Source organism: Mustela nigripes, chromosome 1 (assembly GCF_022355385.1).
Source record: "Mustela nigripes isolate SB6536 chromosome 1, MUSNIG.SB6536, whole genome shotgun sequence".
Taxonomy (NCBI): domain Eukaryota; kingdom Metazoa; phylum Chordata; class Mammalia; order Carnivora; family Mustelidae; genus Mustela; species Mustela nigripes.
The window spans coordinates 97,307,504-97,331,946 of NC_081557.1; the positions used below are offsets into that span (position 1 = coordinate 97,307,504).

At 49.4% G+C, this 24,443-nt stretch overlaps 1 protein-coding gene and 2 long non-coding RNA genes across 9 annotated transcripts; 2 read left to right on the plus strand and 1 right to left on the minus strand.

Moving 5' to 3' along the window:
* Nucleotides 1-9,562: 9,562 nt before the first annotated feature.
* On the minus strand, nucleotides 9,563-19,382 carry POU2AF3 (POU class 2 homeobox associating factor 3). 7 transcript variants are annotated; one of them, XM_059417660.1, is made up of 5 exons: nucleotides 19,255-19,382; nucleotides 17,280-17,374; nucleotides 13,224-13,406; nucleotides 11,616-11,845; nucleotides 9,563-10,228 (listed from the first exon to the last, which is right to left on the minus strand). In XM_059417660.1, exons 1-5 carry the CDS (start codon nucleotides 19,380-19,382, stop codon nucleotides 9,857-9,859), a joined length of 1,008 nt encoding a protein of 335 aa, XP_059273643.1. In that variant the 3' UTR covers nucleotides 9,563-9,856. The 7 variants fall into 7 exon arrangements, with proteins under 7 accessions (XP_059273643.1, XP_059273662.1, XP_059273681.1 ...); XM_059417679.1 differs by having other exon boundaries at nucleotides 13,224-13,278; nucleotides 19,255-19,326; XM_059417698.1 differs by lacking the exons at nucleotides 17,280-17,374; nucleotides 19,255-19,382 and adding an exon at nucleotides 15,060-15,344 and having other exon boundaries at nucleotides 13,224-13,278.
* LOC132028584 (uncharacterized) lies at nucleotides 13,295-15,551 on the plus strand. Its single transcript, XR_009407476.1, has 2 exons — nucleotides 13,295-13,387; nucleotides 15,390-15,551. It is a non-coding gene; the product is annotated as an uncharacterized LOC132028584 (long non-coding RNA).
* On the plus strand, nucleotides 18,312-24,019 carry LOC132028579 (uncharacterized). The gene is made up of 4 exons (XR_009407474.1): nucleotides 18,312-18,400; nucleotides 19,177-21,484; nucleotides 22,447-22,565; nucleotides 23,596-24,019. It is a non-coding gene; the product is annotated as an uncharacterized LOC132028579 (long non-coding RNA).
* The last annotated feature ends 424 nt before the right edge of the window (nucleotides 24,020-24,443 follow it).

Below are 24,443 nucleotides of genomic sequence, written 5' to 3' on the forward strand. Positions count from 1 at the left end.
GTTTCATTTAAACGTCCCGAACCTACAGATAACTCAGTTACCTGTAAGATGGAATAGAAGAGCGCCTGTTTCACTTTGCCAGGATGAAATTCCCACCACACAGTACAGTACACTGTACTTACAGACTCTCATGGAGTGCTTAATCCTTTGTCGGATGTGTTACTGACTAGGAAAATGGTGGGTAGTACTGTGGGCGCAGACATAAGAGAAAGGTTGGTTTTGGTTGCTTCTTTTCGTTTTTTGTGTGTGTGTTTTTGTGTTTTTTTTTTTTTTTCTTTTTGCGGGTTTTTTTGTTTTTGGCTCTAAGGCAGTCTGGGAGAGACAAGACTTACCTAGGACTGGAGAAAGATGACAGAGCCCAGCCAGTGTGTGACAGAACGGTAAGGTGATGAGAGGAATGGAAATGCAGGGAAGAAGTGTCCCCAGGAGAAGGGAGGAAACACTTCTCCTTTACTGAGCACTTACTATGCGCCAGGCTCCATAGGGCTGGACTGCTCTGTCCCTATCAGAGCCCTGGGAGGTGAACATGTTCACTCCTGCTTTATTCATAAAAAGGCACCGAGGCTCAGAGGCATGGAATAACCTGTCCGAGGGTACATGGCCAGAAGTGGCTGGTTGGCACTGGAGTCTGTACCATGGAGGGCAGGCTTGAGCTGACCTCGAAGGAGGGGTGGGGTTCAGAGAGGTGGAGGCTTGGTTTGCTGCCTTCTGGGCTGTGGTAGTGTTCCTCACTAGGAAGCCCTTGAGAATGCTGCCTAAGGCTCAAGGAGGCCCCCTGGGGACCCACCACTGGTCTTGTCATGCCTGACGGCTGTGGGCATCAGTGCCAACCTGTCCGGGCAGGTGGAGACCACGGGTGACTCTTGCCTTGCCACAGCCCAGCGGCGAAACCTTACTCGCGCCCTGGGCCCACGAGGTGCCAGGCATTTGCCTTCTTATCAGGCTGGGCACATTCCACGGCCAAGTGGCCACCTGGGGTGTCTCAGTCAGAGCTGATCCACTTGGAGCTGTGTACACATTTGCATACTGCCCATCCTTCGAGTTTGCATTTTTGAGAATTTGGCCTGGCTGCAGGGGTGGCTGGCGTGCTCAGGGTGATGCCTTGGCGGCTGCTTGCTCTGTAGCACCGACAGGGCTTTGGGCCTCCTGGGACAAACCTGGTTCTGCTGTAAGAGGACCTGGATTTGAATCCTGCCCATCTTCCCCCGCTGTATGTCCTTGGGCACGTCACCTGGACTCCTGAGGCCTCCTGTTCCTTACCATAAAATGGGACGGATAAAAGTTATTGACCTTTAGTTTCATTTGAGTATCAAATATTCTAGAGCCTGACCTAGTTGCCACATGCTCCGTAAAATTAATAATCACCATTTTCAGTGGTTTCAGTTGCTTCTCGAAGAGTGAGAGTTCCGAGCTCTCAAACAGTGCTCAGAGAGGAGGATGCAGAGATGAGTAAGAGAGTGTGCTGGGGGCTTGATGCTATCTGCCTCGTTCACGCTTGGAGGAGCCCCAACTCCAGGTCCGCAGCTGCCCAAAGCACTGTGTGCCGAGTCTGAACAGGTGGAAATTCTGTGCTTTACCGAATTGCTCAGACAGGCCGTGTGTCTGTGACGCAGCTTCACCCCTGAGAGGTCACCGCTGGGCTGACATGGGGCTCGAGGGGGGGTTTAGCTCACACATACGACCCAGCTGGGAACCGTAGCAACCAACAAGTGAAGATGCCAGCGGGTGATTCTTGCCCATCGTATCCAGGGCTTAGTGGAGAGAACTCAGTGTGTGTGGCCCCCCTGAATTTAAATGCAACTCGCCACTGTGGGATGTTGGGCAGGTTCCTTCCCCATTCGTGTTTTTTTTTTTTTTTTTAAGATTTTATTTATCCACTTGACAGAGAGAGATCACAAGCAGGCAGAGAGGCAGGCAGAGAGAGAGGAGGAAGCAGGCTCCCCAGTGAGCAGAGAATCGGATGCGGGGCTCCATCCCAGGACGCTGAGATCATGACCTGATCCAGGACAGAGGCCTTAACCCACTGAGCAACCCAGACGCCCCTCCCCACTCTTTGAGCCTTGTTCACGCTAGGAGGCCTGCGTCCCTTGACCCCTCCTTTCCCCTTGGCATTTGTAGGAGCGTGGTTAGGTTGGCGTCATTAGCATTATTATCTCAGCGAGCAAAGGAACTCAGTCCGCTTAGGGCACTTGCCCAAGATCACTTCCAAGAAACCCAGCGTGAGAACAAAGTGTCACATTGGGATGGAGCCTCCTGTGTTGCAAACCTCAGCCAGGACCCCTGGGACCCTCGCGAAGATGTTCTGGGCCAGTGGAGACCCTGAGCCCATCCTTGGGCTTCCTAATCACTGTGTTTTTCCAAACTAAATTCCTGTTCTCAGGTGATACCAGCTGGATATTTGCATAGTGTATCTCTGAGAACAATCTCAGGCCAAAAGTCCGACGTTTTATGAGAAGTTGACTAATTATATGAGGCACCCCTGGTCTCCTGCCATGGAGCAGAGAGGGTGCCTTGATGATTTCAGAGGGTTGTAAAACTTCTCTGGACAGTTATTGGCCAAAACAAAACAAAACAAAACAAAAAACCCTCAAGGGACTGTGTGATGTTTTTATGGAGACATTTTTTGGGAGGGTGGGTCTGGCTTTAGGGAGAGTCTCTAAAGAACAGTCTTCACTGGCCTGGGGGTTTGATTTTGATCAGTTCAGCCTGAAATCAACTTTATTCCCAAATCCCTGGCTGGCCAGCCTGCAGCCCGAAAGCCCTAGTCAGGTGCACACAACACAGGGTTGGGTGGGAGACGGGGGTGGGGGTGCGGCTAGCTCTGGTTCACTCGTGGTCCTCCTCTGAGTTTCAAAAAGTGGACTGACCCCTTCCACTTGGTGGTCTAGTGGATTGAATTTTTCTCCAGCAAACGGAGAAAAAAGTCAGTGTGTCTGGAGAAGCTGTGGCTTCTAAAAACCAAACTTCGCACTGTTTCCTCCCGTTGGCCTTGCACTTGTCCGCACAAGCACTTGGAAGCTGATTGTGGTGAGGTCTGCCAGAGAGCAAGGGCCTCCTAGTGGACCGCATGGGACCAGGAGGGGCAGATTCCTGCAATCAGGCCTCGTGGAGGTCTGAGACCTGGGCTTACTCTTCCCTTGCCCAGCGGCCAGCCCGGAGAGCCACGGAAAGTCCTGCACCCCTCTGCGAGAGGAGGTCGGGGAGAGGGTGAGGCAGGGGACGGTCACATGAATTAGGTCCAGAGCTGGAAACTCGGTGGTGGGATTGGCACTCTCGGAAGCATCCAGCTGGGGCTCGGGAGCTGGCTGGCTCTTCGTTCCAACCCTCCAGCCCTGACGGGGGTGTCATCCCCCTGACCTTCACAGGTGCAAGTAGACGGAGTAGAGGACAAAAAGAATTTCTCAAAGCCTTCCTTTAAGGAGAGGTGGCCCATCAGAAGGTACAAATTTCTAGTTACAGGAGAAATAAGTCCTGGGGTCGCAGTGCCCGGCATGGTGACTCTGTTTAACGATACTCCCATATTTGAAATTTGCTAAGAGAGTAGATCTTAACAGTTCTCACCCAAGAAAATTTTTTTTTGGTAACTGTGTGCTGTGGATATTAACTAGACTTATCATGGTGATTGTTCTGCAACATATACAAATACTGAATCATCACCTTGGACGCCTGAAATGGGTCTGTTATGTGTCAATTACACCTCAAGAAAAACAGAAATGCAGTGGCTCAGTCCCTACCCCAAACCTATTTAATGAACAATCATTTTTAACAAGCTCTCCCCTCAGGTGATTCATATGCTCATTAAAGTTTAAGCAGAAAGAAAAAAAAAAGGGGACAGGGAACCGGGCCTGCCCTTCCTAGCACAAGCTGCCAAAATGCATCAAGTCCCTCTGAGTGCACCTGGGTCCCCCCACCTGCGGTGTCAAGGTCTCCTGCGGAGGAGGGGGCTACTGCACCCCCCCCTTTCTCATGCGGTGGGAGGGGTTCCTTTCCCTGGAGGCGTCAGGGTGCACCCACCAGCGGGCGCTCCAGCGTCCCCACGTCCGCCCTTTCTGTCCGGTCTGTATTCGGAACCCGTTCTCGGAATAGGCTCCGTACCCTTTTTCTTCTTTCCCTCCCTTCCCTCATCCGCTTTCTCTTTCTCTCTCCCTTCCTTTCTTCAACTTCCTCTGCCTCCTCTATTTCCCTTTTTTCTAGCTTCTCTGTCCCCAGCTCTCCCCCTTTCTAGGCATTGATTTTGGTCCCTACCCTTGACAACTTGCCTCCTTGACAAAACTGTGGGCTCCGCGAGGCTAGGGACCATGTCTGAACTTGCACCCCACCGGGCACATGCAGGGACTTTCTAGAGGCAGGTGTCAGCCTCGTTCTCAGTGAGGCCGTGTCCTTTGTGGCCTGTGCCCATGCTGCGGAGATCAAGGCAGGGACCCCGCTGTCTTCCCCCCACCTCTGGGCTGTTCTCCTTGGCTGTGGCTCAAGCTGCCGCTGGGGTACCTTCCACAGCTGATGGCTGCTTGTCGCCGCCCTGGATGGCTGGTCCTGTCTTCTACGCCTCCTTCCAATAGTAAATCGAGCTGAAACCAAATCCCAGGGCACATTTCAAGTATCTCGCCCACTGAGCTTCCCCTGTTCTCAGTCTTGGCCTTTCCCGAGTCACTTCCCTGGAAGAGGTCCTTGAAAGTGCAGAGCTCAACAAACGCTTTTAGCCACCTGCGCGCAATCACCGCGGGGAAGAAGGAAGACGGCCGGCTGTCACTAAATGCTTCTCCTGCCAGTCCGAGGCACTTGTATTTCTGTTATGTTTTTGTTTGGCACTTCCATGATTGCGTCTCTTCTGGCTTATTTTCTGGAAGAGAATTTCCCACAGCATTGGGAAGTTTTGTTGACAGGGACGGTGTCTTCATGGCCTTTCCTCCTGCGGAGAGCCTGGGGCAGCATTTTACACACAGTAGCTGCACAATTAATGTCTTTGGAATGTGGAAGAGCGACTCCAGGCTCTTCTCAAGAATGCTTCCTAAAGGGGCCTTCTGATTGCGCTTTAGGACATTTAAAATAACAGTTCCGAGGAATCATGTGAAACAGAGCTATACTGGAGCCGTTTCCCCGTAGAGGCCCCGGTAATCTGACCAAGTCTCGGTTGCTCTTCCGTTCTGCATGTTTCCAATTCAGCATTTTGTTGCCAGAATCAAAGATGTCCTCGTTCTGCTGATGGACAATGCTGAACATGGATGGAGATCATCGTCTTGGACACCTGAAACAGGGCCAGCAGTGCAAACTCCCCACTCAGGAGAATTCTGCTCTAGGAGCATCTAGGACCTCCCCTGGGGGACGAGGACATAAACTGTGGGATTAGACGGATTGTGCTTGAATTATGGTCTTCTCACTTACTGATTTGGGTACTTGACTCCAACTCTGGATTTCAGTTTTCTTGTCTATAAAATGGAATTAACAATACTCAGTCTGTTGGTTGATGAGGGGGGGCCAAGTGAGACAGGGGCAGCGGGGTGGTCTGGTGGACCCAAAGTAGCTGGGGAACCCCATGTGTAGTTGTGACCCACTGATGTCAGCAGAAGCATGGTTTTCTCCTAAAGTGCAGAGAAAACATAAAAGCCAGAAAGGCAGGAGAGGCTTTCCCAAAGGGTTCAAGATGACCCTTTTTAGACATCTGTGCCTTTGACGGTGTTCCTAGAATCCCCATTCTATCCAAGACGGGATGGCCCTTGTGTCAGTAACTTAGAGGATTTGGAAAGGTCTTGGAGGGCCTGGCCATGCCACGTCACTGGACTCCCTGGATGATGCCTGTGGTGTGAGCCTCTTGTGACCAAGGAGAGTAACATTCCACCAGTTATCCCCAGTACAAAAACGAGAGTAGGTTTCATTCCCAGTGATTTGTGCATTTTGGGCACTAAATTGTAGCCCAAAGAGGTTAAGGTCCTTGTCCAACATTACAGAGTAAGTAAGTGGCGGAATCAGGATTCAAACCCAGGTCTGTCTGGCTCGAGGGCTCTGAAGTCTGGGCTCTCCTGATTTGTGTGGAGACGATGGGGTCAGTGTCTGGGATGTGGGACTCCTACTCCTCCCCTTTGGGCTGCAGGAAGGGGCTGCGCCTTCCCCCCACCGTGGAATTGGCGGGCAGCCCCAGGCTCGGGCTGCCCGTGGCAGACCAGAGGGGACGGCTCAGTTACGTGCTCTGCAGATGGCCCCTCTCCAGTTCACTGTGGAGCACTTGCTTCTCCAGTCATTTCCACGAGAAAGAAGACAAGTGTCCGAAAAGGGCAGGCAAGCCCATTGTAGCTTTGCTCCTTCCTTTGGCCCCTGAGGAATGTCGGGGGACAGACCTCATCCTCTTCATCTTCTCATTCACAAAGCTCGGCTGCGAGGAGCGTTTAGAACCCTCAGCAGAGAGACTGAAAGCAGCCGCAGGAAGACCTCCGGGAGGGCTCGTCTGCTTCTGCTCGCAGAGTGTGCCGCGTGGGACACAGGGAGCAGTTGGAGGCTCACCGCGTGGGAGCAGGCAGAGGGCAAAGGAGGAAACATCTTTGTGCCATATTCAGGCCAAAAAACACTCAAAGTGGAGACACCAAGGGCCGCAGAAAGTAGGCAATCTCTCCCACCTGTCCAGCTCAGGGACAGAGGACAGAGACAGAGAAGAGGTGGCTTTAAGTCTGGTGTGTGTCCCCAAACATGCAAAGTCCCTTTGCAGCACGAAGAAAGGAGGAGGCACGCAGAGAGAAAGTCGAAGAATGCCCATGTGACACCACCCTGCGGTCCCTTCAGGTTGGAGCCCATTAATGATAATAATGAATGTGGGGGGGATGTGGACTATTGTCCGAGACCCATGCTCTTGTGGAATTTTGAAACAATTGCCTGTCAACAACCTGATGAGGTTGGAAGAGCTACCCAAGGTTGTGTTTTCTGTGTGTCCCTTAAAGTGACCTCAAAAATGAGGCACATGCCCCTTCCTCTCTTGCTTCAACCCTAAGACAATCTGTTCTTTTTTATAACACTTTGTTGACTTGTAACAACTGCACGTACGGTAAAGATCTTTGGACTGAGAAAGTTCACTGCCTTCCCTGCTGAGAGACAGTGGTGTCCTTGGACAAGTCACTTAGGTACTCTGGGCTCCGTTTCCTCGCCGGTGGAATAAGGGTCAATTGGACAAAACCACTGGTTCTCAGCCCTGGCTGTGTATTAGGCTCTTCTGGGGGAGGGGAGTTTAAAAAATACTGATGCTTATTCATAGAAAATTCCAGACATCGACAACATATAAATGCATGCTGTAAAGAAAATGATATCCATGGTCTGGTTAGCATCGTACTAATGTCACCCTCCTGGTATTGATATTAGACGATAGTTATTCGAGGCCCAGTCACCACTGAGAGAAGCTGGATAAAGGTTATGCATTATTTTTGTAATCTCCTAAAATTTCAAAATAAAGAGTTAAAGAAATCCTACTGGACACAGACTAACTGAATCCTCCTTTCTGATTCTGAGGCACAGGCGTGCCTGTGTACATGGATTTTTTGCAGCCTCCTGGGTACACGGTGATGAGAGCCCCTCCGTCTTGTGCCAGCACTGCGGGCGATGCTCTCTCTGCTGCTGTAGGGCTCCGAGCTGCTCCGTGTGAGTGCTAGTGCCTGGGAGACCGGCGGGCCGTGTTCATTCACCTCTTCGTGTGCGGTCGACCTGTTGGCCCAAATATCTGGCCAGTTCTTCAAGACCAGTTTAAGGTGTTGTGAGCTTTGTTAGCCCGTGTGTCACAGTCTTTTTTGAATCTTTTTCCAAACTATATTTAGGCCAACACTAAGGGACATACAAAGAAAGAACAAGAAGCTCGGAGCAAGCAGTCCCTGTGAGATCTGCAAGATACCGGATCCGGAAGGCGCAAGACAGAAGCAGAGAAAAAGAAGAAAGAAAGAAAGAAAGAGAGAGAGAGAGAGAGAGAGAGAGAGGCAGGCAACAGGAAAAGGATTTTTTGTGTCAACCCTTGGTCATCTTTGGGTTCTCTGCTCTTTGTCCCTTGGGACAGCTGGGGTGGGGTTGGGCAGATGGTATGCCGCTGTTTCTGTCTGTCCCAACAGATGTTTCTCGATGCCAGGCCCGTTTCCATTTAGTTGGAAACTCTTAAAAAAAAATTTCATTTTATTGGCATTTCAGAAAGGCAGCGATTGTTTTATTTCCTGGGCACAACTATCCCAGGAGGCAGGTTGCAACTTGTTCTGTTTGCCGGAGCCTTCGTGGAGTCCCCAGGGAGGTGACAATTAGGCATGTCATTTTGAAAGCCTATCTGCTTCCTGACAGAACAAGGCCCACAGAGGTGGTGGTTTGTCAGCTTCTCTCCCTCAGTCCCCAGAGTGGGGGCCTCAGCTCTCGTGCTTGGCACCTTCATATCTGTGGACAGTCAGCCCTTCAGGAGAGCTCTTACTGGCTGTGTGGGGGACACACCTGTGTTTGTAGGAGGAATTGGGAGTTTCATGGGGTGGGGGGTGATTTCACAGGTTCCAGAGCAGTCTTCCACCAACGACGGCTCAGAATTTTCACCTCCAGAGAGTGAGTACAAAGCACAACTCCGGTGTTCTTCAGACCCAAGCCTGGGTACTTCCTGACTGGGTAACATCGGGTGGGTGACTTGACTTCTCTGAGTCTCAGACTCCTGATTTTGCCATCAGTTTTGTTGTGGAGCTTGTGTGAGAGGAGAGAGAACTGAGAAAACCTGAAGGCAACTCTGGTGCTCAGGGAGGGCTCGGAAAATGGTAGCCATGGCCGGGACCCATGGTACCAGTATGGCCGCCATCGTGTGGAAGCTTGGGACACGGAAAACGCCCCCCTGACTGCAGGGACTCACTGCAGGGATTAGGTCCTCTGCTTCCACGCTCTCAGCAAACAGGATGGAACAGTATACTCTGACATGCTTGACTTAAGTAACTCTTCTTTACCCTGAACGATGGTTGGGCTCGTTCAAATGGATTCATCAGAGGCAGTCAACTCTGAAATTCAGTCACGAACAATGTGGTCGACGGTCTCAACCAACCTGTCAAAAACGAGTAATAGCGTGTGTTTAAGGTGTTACCGTGGAAGTTTGGAAATCTGAGGTAACAACGAATTCCAGACTTTGTGGTCCATCAACAACAGCATGGCGGTTCTCAAGAGAAAAAAAGATCAAGTATTTGCCCAGAAAGTTTACAAAACAACACTTTGGACATGAAAAAGAATGATCTATGGGTTAATATTGCTGTAGGCAAGATGTGCCTTTTGGACATATTAATATTTCGTTGACTAATGTTAGATACAAGAAGCTAATGATTCATAAATGTCTTTCTCTTATGTGGCTCCAAGATGTACACCCTCGTTTGGAGGTGAGGCTGCCTCTCGCTTTCGGCCATCACAGCTGTGTCTACCCTCCGTCCCTATGACAGCCCAGGCAACTCGCCAAATTAAAGTAATTTAAAATTCATGAACTAGTGAGATTAAAATATTGAGAAGTAACTGGTGATTTCCAGAATTAATTGGCATTAGTCAAAGCAACAGGAAACTCTCATCAGAAAATTAAAAAAAAAATAAGCCAACGTTTAATAATACAAAATTTATTAGTTAAAAAAATTAGAATTTGTTCGTTACATAGAAAAGGAAAACTGAACACTCCCTACAACAATTTTAACTGTCAGCATAAAAAGTAGGAGTGGCACGAAGACCAGATCTGACGACTTGGTACTAATGCCTAAGCGAGCATCAGAACATTGGAAATGTGACACAGGAACGGGGCTTTGTGATACTTTGTTAACAGGCTGCATTTCGAGTTGTCATTTGGTGTGGCCGAAGGACCGAGATACTCACGCCATGTTCCAATGTAATGTAATTGCTATTAACTATAGCAGATGTCCCAGTTTGTTCCCCTTTTATAGAACTCGCTGGCCACAGCTGCGGAGGGGGCCAAGTTCACATAGTCTGTGCTGGGGTAGGAAAAGCACTCCGCTGCTCTGAGGGTGTCCACGTGTTCTGCCTCACAGGACGCGCAGTAGCAGACCGAGGGGCCGGCAGAGGGGAAGCAGTCGTACTGAGTGTACGAGGGCAAGTGTGAGTAGGAGTACTCTTCTGAGGAATAGCCACAGTTTCTGGGGTCCAGAGAAGGGGAAGAATTGTAATTCTCCGGGGCACACGCAGGTAGCTGAGCCAGTGAGTAACTGTAGTCTAAGGAACCAGACAGAGTGGAGGAATCCAAAGACGATCCTGGGGTCTAGAAAAAGCCAGGGAACAAAGAGCTTGATTAGTTAGACAGGATTCAAAAAGCTGAATAGAGAGGATTTATTAACTCAAGAGTAAGAACAGTAGGGAGGGGACAGTGAAACACAACAAAACACCCAGCCCAACCCAGGGCTGCAGAAGTAATTTTATTTGCTGACTGCATGATTTCAGGACACCTTAGTCTATATTTGCCTTTTTCTTCCCCAACAATAAATCGCCTTGCTTCACTGGCTTCCTTTGTTGTAACCCTACTTTAGAGGACGCTTTGTTCTTAAACCACAAAACCCCATTCTGCTTCAAGTCACCTGCACGTCAAATCTTGCTGTGGGCCACAGTAGAAGTTGAAGGTGGCACCTTGGATGTTCCTCCACACCTTTAACTGTGGAGAGGAAAGAGAACCAGACTCAGGTACCACTGGGCTCTTCAGTGTGCCCGTGTCTGGCAGACTCCAAGACGCACAACTACTCTCACTGAAGTCTTATCCCCAGAGGAGAAATGTACCTCCGCTTTCTCTTAAGCTGGTCTACAATTATTACAGAGAAAGCCTTCTTTGGAAGCCAAAAGGGAGCTGGGTGACTGGGGTCTGGTGTGTATTTTCTTGGAGTTAATTTCTCATATCCTAAAAATTTAGTCTGATACCTACGTGGACTTTTGACAAACCAAAAGAAAAAATTATGTACATTTAAAAAAAAACAACTTACTTTTTATGGTTTAGAAAACTACAGGAGTATCTAAAAGACATCTCAAACAACTGGTGTTTACTAATGGAAATCTTACTGCGTTTAAATGATACCACATTTTCAAACACGTGAGGTTCACCAAGAATAGAGAATCCAAATTCTCTGAAGTAAGAGGACTTTTTTTATTAGCAGTCTCAGACTCAGATGAGTTCTCATGACTATACCAGACCCAAAACACCAGTTAGTGGGACCAGCTCAGTGCCAAAATGAAATAAAAATCCGTTATCGGGATGACAGTTTGGTACTATGTTGACAAAGCCTTAATGTCCTTTTCTAGAACTCGAAGATCCAAGGACCATCACTTAAGTCAATGATTTCCAATTCACAGATGCCTTCACTACAGTTTGAAAACATTCAATGAATATTGCCAGGAAACCTTTTTAAGGGCTCACACCACTTTACTCGGGTGTAGCTGCCTTGGGAGATCATAATCGTGTGTACCCAAAGGTTTGCCCTGTGCCATGTGTGGTTACTCCGACCGCCACTGAGTTTTAAGTGGCTTCTGGGCTGTTTCCTGGATGACTTCTTAGTTGACAGGGTCTGTGTGATTTCTCATGAGATGATGAAACCCTCTTTACAAAGCCTTACTACCCCGGAGGAGGCAACAATCAGGTTTTGCAAAGAACAGAGATAAATTACCAGGCTCTGGTTAAAGCAGAAAGGGGCAGCTTGGAAGCTGTCAGGGAAATAGGGTGATGTGCTCTGCGTGGGATTGAGCAAGGGGTCCAGGTGTGTCTCTGTCTGAAGGTAGGACTCAAACACCTGGTCGATACAGCTCATATTTTCTTCACAGGAAACACAACTGGAAAATTCTCGGGGTTGAAAGGAATTGGATGTGGAAGAAACCGGTTCAGACTCCAAATACAGCCCTAGAAGAGAAAGGGAAAAAGAGAGATTTTGTTTGTTTGTTTGTTTAAAAGTTACACTTACGACTTTGAATAGAATACTGCATTCTGGATATTTTACCATGTTAGGGGCTTAAGAAGTTCTAGAGAAGTAAACAGGCAGGCAATTGGATGTTTTTTTGTTGCTCTAGTGAATTTGAGTCCCAGTTGCTCAAATCTGGTTAATAATGTGGAAAGTGGCTATAAATATGACGAGGGCACAAATAAAAGAATGACAGTCCAACCTGTGTCTAATTGTCACAGTCAAATAATGGCTCAAGACTCTACTTTCTTGGACTATAAGGCATCGACATCCCATCTGTGGTTCAAATAAGTCTCACCTCTCAGAAGGAAGGCTTTAGGAAAACATCTGAGGTCATGGGAAACAAGTCTCTTGATTTAGGTTTGTAGCTTTGCTAACCTTTTCATACTTTCTCAGTAACTTAAATTTTGAGAAGTGATACAAATGACAATGCAAATGATAAAAATAGAAGCCAAGAATGTAAAGTGAATCAGTAGTGCTTGCTATAAAATACAAAAAGCAAAGATGTGTCCTTAGGAAATATTTTCACATGCTAACGGAGCTAAAATAAGTGAGCTAGCCATCATGCAGAATGCTGAAAACGAGACTCCTCTTCTGTTTTATTGTAAATAGGTTCGATTTCTGATCGCCAGCCTTAAAGGCTCAGAGAAGACAGGTTTAGAGTGTATCCATTAGATGACACTAGAGCACTTGAACCTTGAAGTCTCAAGGTTCCTTAAGGTTAAGAGAAAGTGGCACGTTCAGGGGTGAGCACCACAAGCACAGGTTTCCTTGTGTGCGAGCTCCTGAAACACCTACCTCCTGGCTGGCGTAGGTAATACAGTTACTCGAACGGGGCTGAGAAAATGTGCAGTTGTTTGAGTTGCTTCCCGGGGAGAGAGGGAGGAAGGGGAGGGAAGCCCCGGCCGGTGGCTACACACTAAATCAACAGGAGCAAAGGCATTATTCGAGAACCCGAGGGTGTCCTGTATTCCATCTAACAGTCCCATAAAAAGGACAACAAGCTTCTGAACACAATTCCGATCTGTTAGTCAAGTTCAGTGACTGGGCGATGAGAAACTGGAGCAAATGTAGAGAACTAACTCTCGGGACAGCATAGGTAGCAGCAAATAGACATTTCGGGAAAGAAGGACAAAAGTGTGCCCTTGTTGTCTTGCTGGGCTTGACCTGGACTCACTATGCCCCGTTCCCCTTCTGATTGGTTGGATTCCAATTAAATGGTGGTGTCCACCTTCACCCCTGAGTCAAGCACTGAGAGACGTTTCTGAGATGGACTTTTGAAAGAGGTTTTGAGGGAACCGTGACACGCGTTGAACTGACCTGCTGAAGATGGCGGGGCTGGGTCTGAAAGGTGGACGCCGTTGCCTCCTGGCAGCTGCCAAAGCAAGAACATGACCGTGGACTCAGTGCTCTCGGGAGAAAGTGAAGACATTTTCCCATGAACAGTTCCCATGTCCATGTACTTTGGTGCCTTCTGCTCTAAGGTAAGCCAGATTCTTTTTTCTAAAAAAAGGTGGTTGTCATTACATACAACCAACTTTATTTCCATTCAGTTTTTATGTTTGCTTGGGTTTTTCCCCCCCAATAGATTTTCCCACTTAAATTTTAAATTTAAGTGTAGATAAAAATGAATTCAAATGATTTGTAGATTGCAGAGGAATGGAATAGTTCGAGTATGCCCAGTAAACAGCCTTTCTATTAGACAATTTAATTTAAAAGTAATAAGAGCTAAACTTATTTAATCCCAACCCTCTGTGACTTAGTCCATCCTTCTCTTCAAAATCTTCATATACTCTCTGGAGGCTTAGCCTAGGAATTTGTTCTCCCAAAAGGACACAATTCCTAACTTTGCTAATCCCGGGTAGCTAAAAGTAGGCACACATGCTTACTAGCTATGAAATGTTAACGATAGAAAATATGTCCTTAAAGCTGTCGTCCGTGAGCTGAAGCCTATCTACATTCTAGGTAATGTTCAGTCTTTCAACTCTGTATGAGTTGCTTTTTTTTACTATTCTACCCGAATACCTGAGATTTAGTGAAATTTAAGAGATTTTCCCTTTTAACTATTTAAAGTAAAGCAGCCTGTACCTTCCAATTGAACTGGTAATTGTACTGAGTAATTTAGGACTTTAAAAAAAAATTTCAGATGGTGCCTTTAAAGTTTAAAGGGACCAGCACTGCTCCGTACTCTGTGCTGGGAAGCCAAGTTCACCGCACCTCTCTCTCTCGGATTACAGGCATACTTACTCCCATACACCGTGCCTCTGGGGCTGTCGGCCGCTGCTGAAGCAGGAGGTGGTGTTAATTTTGAAAATGATCCATGCCGTAATGTCATGAACCAGGAAGCTGGAATCCTTCACCAGCTCTTTATGCAAATATTTGGCTGCACCTTGAGCTGAAGGACTTGGAAGGAGTGGGTTTTTAAAAAATCTGCTTTATGGCTGAGCTCACATTAACCCCATTCCTCTCCGGGAATGGTCTGTGTGTCTGCCTACCCGCGTTATCTCCCTCAGGTCTGTTTACAGTCTCCTGCTCGATATTATCTCTCCAGTCATGGGTTCACTTTCTCCTTCACCCCAAGAATACAAAGAAAGGCACCTTTCTCTTAGGTTTCAAAACAGCACAAAAATCCACTCTACAATTTATAAAAACACATCCAGGCTGCTAAAAAAAAAAGGGGGGGGGAATGGTTAAAGAAGGGTAACGTATATCCTTTCATAAATACTAACTCAAGTTTCCCTTTCTCCTAAAGGTAAAAGAGTGTGTGTGTGTGTGTGTATAGGGTTGTTTACAAACTGATCTGGCCGAAATAAGTTATTTTTTTAAATCAAATTTAAAAATCTGACATGCACACCTTTCTCCTGGCACTGTCTGTCACCTGCCATTCGCTTCAATCTATGACTTCCCTTCATGATTGACTTCAAGATTTCAAATGGTGGGTACAGCTGTGACTATAACAAATTAAGATACATACTTTCCTGCTTTATATAGCTGATATCATTAACCCTCTCCTTGCCTTGAAGCTTCCTTAGAGGTGTCCTTTGATCATTGAACAAATTGGAGATCATCTCTGCTACACCAAGGGGTCTCTACCGGGAAGCAGGCATACACCGTCCCCTGACAGCCGCTGTCCTTGCCTGGCGCGTATACCCTTACCGCTTTCCTAGAATCCCAGATCCTTCTGATGGTTCCGAGTGAGGGGTTTTATAGCTGGTTCTCATGATTCAATCATCAGTGTTACTTCCCTGCGCCTGTGAGGGCACTTGGGCTGATATAATCTTCCAGGAAGCCGAGAAGGGTGAGCCTTGCTGTAGGTGTCCCCAAAAGGCATTGGTTCAGAAGGACTGCTTTATTAGTTCTTGGGGGTGGTGGGGAGGGGCTGATAGCTCTCAGAAAAAAAACTTAGATAAATCACACAGCTCCAGGAAATGGATACTGGTCAGATACACAAGTGAAACGTTTTATCCTTTGCTTTCATTCCTGCAGTTAGCTCGCAGGGGGACAGTGGCCAAACCAACCTGCTAGAGGCCAACAGCCATAAAATCATCATGCCCAAGTGGGACTTCTCCAGGTGCATCGAAGCAGAATTCTACCATTTACTTTTGAGCAGCTTTGGCTCCTTAATGAAAGATTATACTTTGTTATGAACATCCTGTGTTTGTTTTTTTTTTTTTTTTTTTTTTTGGCATCAGAGACGTTTCCCAGTTCTCTTGTTCCTGGTTTTACTAATTTTATAACCATCTCTGAACTGAAGGAATTAATGGTTGAGACTACCAGAAGGATGAATTTAGGGAACCAATAGGTGGGAATGGGTTTTTGTTTTTACACGAAGAGTTAAGAAGAACCTGGCCATGTTTTTAGCTCTGCCTTTAAAGTGACTCTAAGACCTTGAACTTCAGCTGGACTAGAAGCATGCAGATCCCCATCTGTCTACCTCACCTGGTTGTTATAAGAACTAAATGAGATAAGGAGTGTGCAAAAGTGCTGTCTTTTAACCACTGCACAAACCTTCTGCAAATGGAAGGAAGCTTTATGTTAGCTAAAGTTACGTACTAATTTCTCCAATGAATGTAAAAGTTGTGCTGTACAGGCTGAACCACAGCACGCTTGCACCTGAACTTGAAACTCTGGGCAAAGGGAGTGAATGGACATGACTGGGGAGCTGGTTTTCGGTTCTTGGTTGTAATTTTAGTTGCTTTTCACAAATCATGATACTGACAGCTCTCATTTATGGAGTACTTGCTAAATGGAAAGCACTTGGACAAGTGCTTTATATGCCATAATTCATCTAACCCTCCTAAAATCCTATCGTCTCCAGCTGAAAGATGTGGACACAGGTGATGACCCCGAGTAATTGCTCCAGGATCCACACGTACCACAGAGGAGCTGAGATCTAAACCCAGGCCACTGGTTCTAGAACCTGTGCTCCCCACCCCTGTATCATTGGCCTCTTCCCACAAAGACTCATTTCAGAAAGTCGAATATCGTGCACAAACAGCACCAGGCTCCAAAACCACTGCAGGGAGGACGCCAATAAGCTGGAGACGGGACGGGTCCTAACACTGATGGTACGGGCTCCGCTGTCGTATCCTGCAGGCGCACAAGCAACCCACCGGCAGAGGTACGATCAAGGGCTTTCAGCAATGAATTACCCTCTGTTGGAGGAGAACCCCGCCTAGTTTATTTGGTTCTGCTGCTGCCCTGAGCACTCGTGGCAGCTCTGTCTGCTTGAGAAAGTACAAAAAGTGGCAGGGCACCCTTAGGACTGCCCACATCACCTCCCGATAACCGGGACCAGCTTAAGGCTTCATTTGAAGGAGGTGATTTTATACCCCGAGCTGTCTCTTCTGTAGACACATGGCCCATTTCTGCTGGGAACCTTCTATGCCTGGTGACTTACAGATAAATGACCTCAGAGGCTGGGTTTCATATGAATGAGAAGCAGGGGGCATTTGCACAGAGATTGTCTCCTTGAAGGGCTCGCTAAAATGACATAACGGAGAAACTTTCTTTGCACGAGAGACTCTCTTTTCACGTGTGAGGGCCCACACACTGTCTGCCTACCAGCATAACAACCTCATTAGCTGCGGGGGGCTCCTCTCCCAGCACCAGGCCAACAAGCTGTTTATAGTCAACTATGATCAGTGAGGGACGAGCTCCCCGCCAAATCCTGAACCCCATGACATTCTCTACCTGTTCTTTGGGGCTTCCAGTGGGGGGGTGGGGGGTAAGGGGCAGAAAAGTTATAAAGACGCTGAGGAAGGCCAGGTCTGGGGATGGTGACTGCGCTTAGTGTGGCCTCCAACACCTTTCCAGACACAGGGTTAAATGAGGCCGAAGGCAAGGTGGGGAGCCCAGGGAAGGGTTGATGCTTACGGTTCCCCCTGAGGCCGCCTGGTGCGCCCTTCTCTGCTGCAGCAGCTCCTTCACCGTGATCTTGACCCGGACACCTTGATACACCTTCGGTTTTTCTGGGGGAAAAGCGACTGAGTCAGTGGTCCCACGGTAGGTTTGGATGTCAGACTGGGATGTGGGGGAGGGGTCCTCGTTATAGGCTATGACGCAGGAGACCAGGTTTCTAGGTTTGAAGAATGCAAAGAGAATGCTGAAAGACAGGTGGGAAGGAACCCCACATTTCTCCAACTTCAAAGGATGAGGAGAAGCTGGGCAGGTTTCAGGGCCTTAGTGGGAGCAGAACCTATGGGTATCTGTGGGGCCACCCATCCCAGCTAGGCCCTATCGCTAGACCAATAGCACACAGGTTTTTCTGCTCCGGAATGTGGACAGCAGCCTAGGGAAGCTCACCACCTTGGCTCAGTTAGGGGAACCACGGGCTCTGGGACCAGCCTGCCTTGTGGGAGCGGGTATTACGGTCCCGGAAGGGGCCCACGGGGCAAGCAGGAGCCCCTGATAGCCCACCCCACCCCACCGTGATGCCCCCACCTTGCGGAAGAAGCTCTGCGTCCCGGCTTCACCAGGCCAAGCAGGCTTCTGGGGAGGCTCTAACCTCTACATGCCCTTGGTCTGGAAGCCAGCCCCGGGGAGAGCGGCGGACAGGGTGGGTGGAGGTGCGCGTTGGAAAGCTCTGTCCTCGGGCCGCTGAGGAACTTGCTAGACCGACCACAGGGAAGGGACCATGCCCGGGGCACTCCCACCCTCCGAACTTCTCTTCTGCCTGTCACCGTCGCCCCCTTTCTCCGCCTTTCCCGCTCTCCATCTTTTTCCTCCTCCCTCCTCGGGCCCCCGCTCCTGCTCTCCCTTCCCGCCGCTCCCCACCCCCTCCCTTTCTGGTGCAGGCGGCTCTCGGCGGCGCGCCGAGCCTCCGGGGACGGTGCAGCCAACGGGGAGGCCGCCCTCGGGGCTGGCGGGGCTCGGCCGCACTGCCCGGCTCGCGGGGAGGCCGAGCGGCGCCGGAGGGTCGGCGGGGAGGGAGTCCGGGCGCGCCGGGAGCGGGCGGCCGCAGCCCCGGGCCGACCCGGCGGAGCCGCAGTGAGCAGGTGAGACTCGGCGGGCTGCTGGGCCACGCGAGGCCGGGCCGGCGAGCTCTCGCCATCTGGGGTGGCCGCGGGCGCGCCGGCGGCTCCGGCCCTGACCTCGACCCTGGAGTGAGCGCCGGGGCGATCGGGCGGGAGGGGCCGGGCCCCGCGGCTCCCCGCGGCCGCGCGGGCTGCCCCGGCGCCTGGCCCCAGTGCAGGGCCGCCAGCGCCGCGCCTGGCCACTGCGGAGAGCGCAGCCGGGCAGCAGGGAGCCCCCGCGCCGGGTCGGGGGAGCGAGGGGGTCTGCGGGGGAAAGGAGGCGGCGCTGTTCGGCGCGCAGACCCGGGGAGCCCCGCGCCTGGCCCGCCGGGCCTGGACTCCGCGCCCTCTTGGCGGTGCCGTCTCTCCCACCCGCGCTCCCCGAGCGGCTCGCGGCTCGGAGGGCAGGGGGCGCGGCCCCGGGGCCACAGAGGGGCTGCCACCGCCCACCCCTGCGCTGCCCGCGGTGCGTGCGGCCCGCATCCCGGGCTCACCGTGAGCCTCTAGCTCCCCCCGCCGCCGCTTCTGGGCACACCGAGTCCGCAGCGCCACATCTCAGGGTCACAACCGTGGCCAAGGGGAAGGGCGGCTGGGGGATCGGGGTACGCGGACGTCCACAGAGGCCAGGCCGGCCTCTGGGCCTCTGCCCTGGGGAGCAGGCCCCGAGCTGGGAGCGGCCACAGCGTGGCCCGTGCCCTCTCGGGATCCCCGGCTCCTACTTGGCAATACCTGACTTTGTGCCTCTCTGTTCTATGCAGGAAAAGCTGTGGAAAGGCACCCGGATCGCAAGGCCCCTGGCTCGCGTGACCCGACCCCAGGAGAAGCAGCCCAGTTACCCGACATCGTGGTCAGCAGCAGCTGGGGCGCTGGCTGGGTGCTGGAGCTCCAGGCACTCGGCGCCTCCCAGGGCCCCTGTGCAGGGAGAGAAGCAGAGATGCAACATTTTTAAAGTTTCACAAAGCATCCAGCTGCACCCAGATTCCCGGAGCAGGAGACAAACAGAATTAATGTTTTATACCTTCGGGTATAGGTTTGAGTTTTTCCCCCCTCATGCCAAGTATTTAAAACCTCTAGAAACCCATGATTTGACAATCAATGATTGCGCGATACTTTCAATTTGAATATTCAAAGGCTTAACAAAATGGACTATCTTCTGCAGAAATCCTGCACACAGACACCCCACAGACAGCCCAAAGAAACAGGGATTGAGATCCCTTTGTGTCCCGGGCCTTGCTTTTATTGTATTTTAAACATTTTGCCCACCTTTCCACAGACAGAGCAGGAGTCCTCAAAGATGCTCTGTATTTCTGCCTCAAAGGCAGCTCTGGGAGCCCTGAGTGATTTAGGGGGCCCTTCTTGACCCCTGGAGCCAGGCTGGCCCACCAGACTGATTCCTGGATCCCTAGTCTTCAATTTAAGGGAAAATCTCAGGTTTTGGGGAGTGACCTTGGCAGCCAGTAGGTACCACACAGCAGGGAGTCCCTCTGGCCCCAGGTTGCAGGCCGCAGGCCCCGCAGAGGCCTCTGCCTCGTGCCTCATCTCCTCCTGGCCCCGCCTGGCCACCAGCGGCTTGCTTGCTTGCCTTTGGCCAGCTCTCTGACTGGGCCCCAGACCCTGCTGGTTCAAAACAGAATGCCTGCCCAGTAAGACCCTTTGCTTGTCCACCAGGAGCTGGGATGTCTGTGCAGCCTCACCCTTGAGATTTTCTGAGGCTGGCGTTTCTTGCCCCGGGAAGCCCCCCGGCTCTCCTCTCGCTCTGGCTCGAGCCATCCCTGCCCTTTTTGCTGCACCAGTATGGGTTGAGAAACCTTGATCTTGGTTCTTCCTCATTTTAGCTGAAAGGACATGGCTTTGTGTTCAGGCCTTCACACTCTGCATGAGAGGTGGGAGATTCCAGACACAGGGCTGCCAGGCTGGGGAAGCTGAGCCCCTCCCAAATGACTTAACTGTGCTGGGTTATGTTCTCCAAGCACGTGTTGTGTCTCTTGAGTGAGATTTGGAAGCTCAGGGAAACAGGAGTGGTGTCCAGAGAGGAAGTCAGTGCCAGGCCAGATCCCCTTCTAGCCCCTGGGGGGAAGAGAGAAGCCCCAGAAGACAGAGAGTCAGGAGGGGGTTCCCTCTGCAAATAAGCCAAGACACTCCCAGGATGCCAGTCCATGCGATGGTTATGCGCCCTGTTCCCTGAGTTCTCTGCAATGCCAGGAGTGGGGCTGAGCCCCGTAGGCCACCAGAAAAATAATCTGAATTCCCTTGAGTGTGTCCACTGGACGGTAGGAATGGGGGTCTCCGAGGTGACAAGGCACCGGGAGTCTGGGATGGGGAGGAGCTAGGCTTGGCAGGGGATCTGGGCTGGGAGCACTTGAGATGGCACCTGGCCCTGGAGGGCAGGATGGGGTGTGTCTGTCTCTAGTCCCTCTGGACTCTGTCAGCCTCTGCAGTCTCTTTCCACAGAGGCCTTTGAGCCTGGATCGTGTTGGGCGTCGGGCCTTGGGACCAGACTCGTGAGGAGGGGAAGGACCCTGGTTGTTCAGAGAGCCCCTGTTTCCTGTCTCCCTGCCGGGCCGGTCTGGGCACTGCTCCTTCTGATGGAAGAGTGAACAAACCTGGGGACGGGGGAGGGGCTCTTGTCCTCAAAGCTTCGTTCATTGTTTCTTTTCTCTTTTGCCTTCCTCCTTTTTGTTTTCCACCTATTTTTGGTTTGCTTTTTAAGATCTTCCTTTTGGACTTCCTATTTACTTTTTTCCAACTTCCTTCCTCGCTTCCTCCCGTCCCCTCTTCCTTCCTTTTTTCTTTCTCACTTTTTGTCACTGCCTTCCTCCATTTCTTGCCTGCATTGCTGTTTTTCTCCCTGGCCCCGAGTCTATTCTGGGGAGCTTTCTCATGTTTTCAGGCTTCCTTTCCTCACTAACCTCTCGTTTTGCTTGGAGATGGGCAGCGGTGCTAGGAGGCCGCTGAGTTCCCTTGGCGACATCGCTGAGGCTGAGGCTGAGGTTCAGCTACGCGGTATTTGCTGAAGGCAGCCAGAGGTTGACGGCCGCAAGACACGAGATCCTTGGAAGTCACAGGGTCTGTAGACACCGTGAGGAATGCTGCCCCTTCCTTAAGAAGCCTCTGCCTGGACCATGGCAGCCTTTCTGGGGGTTTCTGTGTTGGGAGGGATGTTCGAGCGCCAGCACTAGCCAGCAATTTCAGAAAACTGGGTTTCCTCATGCCTCAGCTCTGTTTTGAGAAACGCGTCTCCCAGTTTTTACCTCTATATAAAGGAGTTTGGGTTGCTATAATTTGTATAATTGCAAAACCCCAGCACAGATATTTAAGATCCAATCATCACACTTGTGGGTGAAAGGGAGAGTCCTTTCTAGAAAGTCCCATCAGTCTTACCTCCAGATCCCCGTGGGTCACGAGGCCTGGAGCAACCAGGTCTACTCCAGGACCCCATGGAGTTGGATGGTCCTCCCAGGAGACTATTTTTTTTAAAAGGTGTCATTTAGTGAGTGTTTATTGGACATGAGGCGCTGTCTTGTACAGTCTCCGCATTTCACAGATGAGGCTCGGAGGGTTAAGCGATGCGCCCAAGATTCTTGAGCACATAAATGGCAGGATTGGGTCTCAAACTCTGGTAAATCTGAGGCTAACACTCTCTCTCTCTTAACTCTCAGTGTTGTCTTCCTGATCCTTTATAACAGAGGCTTGCAAACTTTTTGGACTTCAACCCACGATAATAAATCCATTTTATATGTTCACATACTATGTAACAACATTCACATGCTTATTTAACAAATTCCTCATGCAACAATGTACATCTACGTATACGAGGTATTCTGACATACTCTATCCTATCTTTTCCATTTCATTCTATTTGTGAAAAATATATTTGTGAGAAATCTATGCTGGGAGTCAGGAAGATCATTTGCTGAGCCACGAATGAGTTGTGACCAGCACTGGAAAAATTCTGTGAGGCAGGCAAGCACACTTGCCCCCATGGTGCATGTGGAAGTGTTTCGAAGTGTTCTTGGTGTTTCTGTCAGGGCGTGCGAGGAGACCGAGGCAGGGCGGTGTACTGACGAGGAAGGATTCTGTAGAGACGGGGGCACCAGAACCCCTGAAGGGGAGCCCGGCTGGAGGAGAGGGTGAACTGCTCGTTAAGGTAATTAATTACAGTTTGTGCTTCTCAGACTAGGGACTCTTCCCTCTCGCTGAGGACATTGTCACCTCCAAGGTATCTGCCCTGAAATCCTGATAATCAATCTGGGGTTTTAATAAAAGACGGAAAAAAGAAAAATATTATGAGCTTTCAACAGGTCTGAACAGGCTCACTTGCTTCAAAACATAACACAGGGTCCTGATGTTTGGATGTTGAAAGGGACCTTTGAGGTGTGAGAGAGACTTCGATTCTTCTCCCAACATTCTAGCCTCTGGCTCCCTCCACTGCTTGGCTGAGCTCCTGGCCCATGGGGGACATACATGGAGGAAATGGGAGCTCTGTCTTCATAACGGACCCCATTCTGCCATTTAAATATAATGATCACTGATTGAGTCAAAACCCAATGAGGTATTAATTGTGCAACTACTATGTATTGAGCATGATATCAAGCATCCTGGCTTCTGCCATCAACTGCTCTGTAAATAACTTGGGATACCTGTCTTCCCCCTTCCATTCCACTCTTTCTCCACTGTGGGTTTGTCTGGTTCATTCACTGATTCACTCTTTTAACAGCATATACAGATCACCTGCTCTGGCCAGGCCCCGTGCTGAGCCTAATGAGGTCTTGCCCAAGCTCCGCCTCTGCCCTGAGCCATTTCTTTTTGAAGCTCATTATCTGTAGTTTCTCTAATTTCTCACTTATTATAGTTTTCCAGGTCTCTGAAGCACTGAGCTCAGAAACTCTCTAGTTTGTCACTGACCTTCTTAGAGTTACCGAGCACCCAGAATAATGGGAAGAGAATACATTTATTTTGAAAGTTTTAAATGGAATATTTAACTGAATTTTGGGGGCAGGCTTTCCATGCAAGTGACACCGCAGAGCATTGTGTTTTCTCCCCTGAAGTAGAAGATTTCATTTATATGAAAAGATTTACAGTCTAAGGAGAAAGGGGGAGTTTATTTCCTCCAAATTTGACTACGGCTCTAAAATTCTCTTTATTAATGCAAAGTTCCATTGTCATTTTGACTTTAGGACAGTGTTACCAAACCTTGAGGGGAATATCAAGTTCCAGAAACATGGCAGAAGCAAGTCCTTCCTGGGCCCAGAGTGAAGTTTAGTCTGTAGGAAAATGACCAGGAAGACTCACAGCTGGAGGTTGTTTAATGATTTGTGGTAACTCAGTCTCGTCCCATAAAACATCTGAAGTTTTTACTTTCCCTCAAGAAGCTTCTGTAGGGAAGAAGCATTTGATAATTTATCATTCAAATAAGGAAAATACTGTCAGATACTGCTTGACAAGTTCATCTTGAACTTAAGACATTTTCTTGTGCAATATTTGAGATATATAAAAATATATAAAGATGCTTGTGATAAAAGCCTATGAATATGAATATATGAATATGAATATATTACCAAGGTTAAGAAAGAAAAGAAAATAAAGTGACCTTTCATTTAAGACTAACTTAATTTATTGAGCATTAAACTTTTGGATGATTCCACTCAAGATATTTCATTAGGAAGAAGGTCAGTAGGGATATTTATCAGTTTTCCTAATGCAGAAGAGTTCCTTCTTAAATATTATTTGTTTTGTCCACATTTTCTTCCCTTTGGAACTTGTGAAGATTTTTTACTGTCCTCCTCTTTTGGCCTGTAATACGCTAACAATGATAGTGCCAATTGCAAACCCACACATCTTATTTATCAGAGGTTAAGAGCAGAGGACATTTCTGTAGCAAAGATCAAAGATAACATCATGTTATCACTTACAGATAATATTAGAAGATTTCCTTATTATTTCTTTAACCTGATCTTCAGGGATTCTGGCTCCGTATCTATTTGTCCTATTTGTCTTAATTCCAGCAGAGATAACACCCAACTTT

What these genes read in the sequence shown, in the direction of transcription:
- POU2AF3 (XM_059417660.1), bottom strand. Translation starts at nt 19,382, where the DNA reads ATGCTTTGTGAAACTTTAAAAATGTTGCATCTCTGCTTCTCTCCCTGC. An exon ending in AGGCGGCCTCAGGGGGAACC is followed by an intron (nt 13,407 to 17,279) that starts GTAAGCATCAAC and finishes ACCTTTTTTTAG; the next exon opens with AAAAAAGAATCTGGCTTACC. An exon ending in AGCCCCGCCATCTTCAGCAG is followed by an intron (nt 11,846 to 13,223) that starts GTCAGTTCAACG and finishes TTTCTCTTCTAG; the next exon opens with GGCTGTATTTGGAGTCTGAA.